The sequence below is a fragment of the Carassius carassius genome, chromosome 48, assembly GCF_963082965.1.
Source record: "Carassius carassius chromosome 48, fCarCar2.1, whole genome shotgun sequence".
NCBI classification, from domain to species: Eukaryota; Metazoa; Chordata; class Actinopteri; order Cypriniformes; family Cyprinidae; genus Carassius; species Carassius carassius.
Window position 1 is genome coordinate 1105041 of NC_081802.1, and position 1290 is coordinate 1106330.

The 1290-nt window shown below is 33.5% G+C and overlaps 1 protein-coding gene across 1 annotated transcript in view; it reads left to right on the forward strand.

Moving 5' to 3' along the window:
* Positions 1 to 231: 231 nt before the first annotated feature.
* The window catches only part of LOC132131246 (guanylyl cyclase-activating protein 1-like), a 6180-nt gene continuing 5121 nt past the window's right edge, over positions 232 to 1290 (forward strand). Inside the window, exon 1 of the mRNA XM_059543268.1 lies at positions 232 to 577. Coding sequence (XP_059399251.1) covers positions 380 to 577 — 198 coding nt within the window. The 5' untranslated portion in view covers positions 232 to 379. The remainder of the gene's footprint in view (positions 578 to 1290) is intronic.

Sequence of the window (1290 nt, forward strand, 5' to 3'; positions counted from 1 at the left end):
TTTATTTTAAATTTGAAGAGTTTTCTATTCAAAGTTAGTTATTAATAATAACATTATAAGTGTATTGCTTTACACATTTATATTTTAAAATTAGTTTATAATAAATAGGCCTATATTAATTCTGAGTTGGTAGTTCTACAAATAAGCTTAGTAGATAGATAGATAGATAGATAGATAGATAGATAGATAGATAGATAGATAGATAGATCAGTTTTGCTGACACATTCGGCAGGTGAGCGTTAATTCGTTGAAAACACGTGACGTCAGCGGTGATCCCGGACTAACGGAGCCTGTCCCGCGCGCTGAGCTCGTGATTCAGAGCGGGTTCGTGTCGTGTGGCATCTCTCCCGGACTTGCTCCGGTAGTACGGCGACAGAACATGGGGAACACGCCCGGTACGACTCTGGAGGAGCTGAGCGCCTGCGAGTCTCATCAGTGGTACCGGAAGTTCATGACCGAGTGTCCGTCCGGTCAGCTCACCTTCTACGAGTTCAAGAAGTTCTTCGGTCTGAAGAATCTGTCCGAAACATCCAACGAATACGTCACGACCATGTTCAAGACCTTCGACATTAACGACGTAAGACGCACATTATTATTTACTAGTCTATAATGTTGTTAGAATTATTAATATTATATTTTAAGATGTTTTAAATACTTTTATCGATGTAATTTATTTTTAATAATACCTATAATTTGTATTGCCATCACCCCTTTGTTCAAAATAATAATTATTGGTTATTTGGAGGTTTAAAAAGTTATTATTTCACTGTAAGATACATCGGTTTTGTCAATAATTATTTCATATTTATGGAACCTTTCAGAAAGATTATTGATAGTATGAATTTGGATTATTTTTTTATTTTGTTCTACATTCCAAGTTTAGTAAATTTTGTTTATAATCCATTTACATTAAGTTTGGAAATAGCAACCTGATTCCTTAATGTACAAAATCTGCCAAAGGTTATTATAGTGATTACTTGAAATAAAATACTGAAATAAGATCAATTATATATATATAAAAAAAATTATTTTAATTTCTGCTAGTTGCCAAGTCAGCTTTTTTTGAAGTACTAAAATTCACTAAAACTTGAACTAAAATAAAAATCAAACCATAAAATATACAAATAAATTCAAAATAAGAACTAAAACTGTAGTAGTATTTCAATGCTATAAATAACCCTAAGGACCTATACGTGTGTGTGTGTGTGTGTGTGTGTGTGTGTGTGTGTGTGTGTATAAAGTAGTTCATGGGTCAGCTGTGAGAATAGCATAGCCTCATGTCCCTTCTTC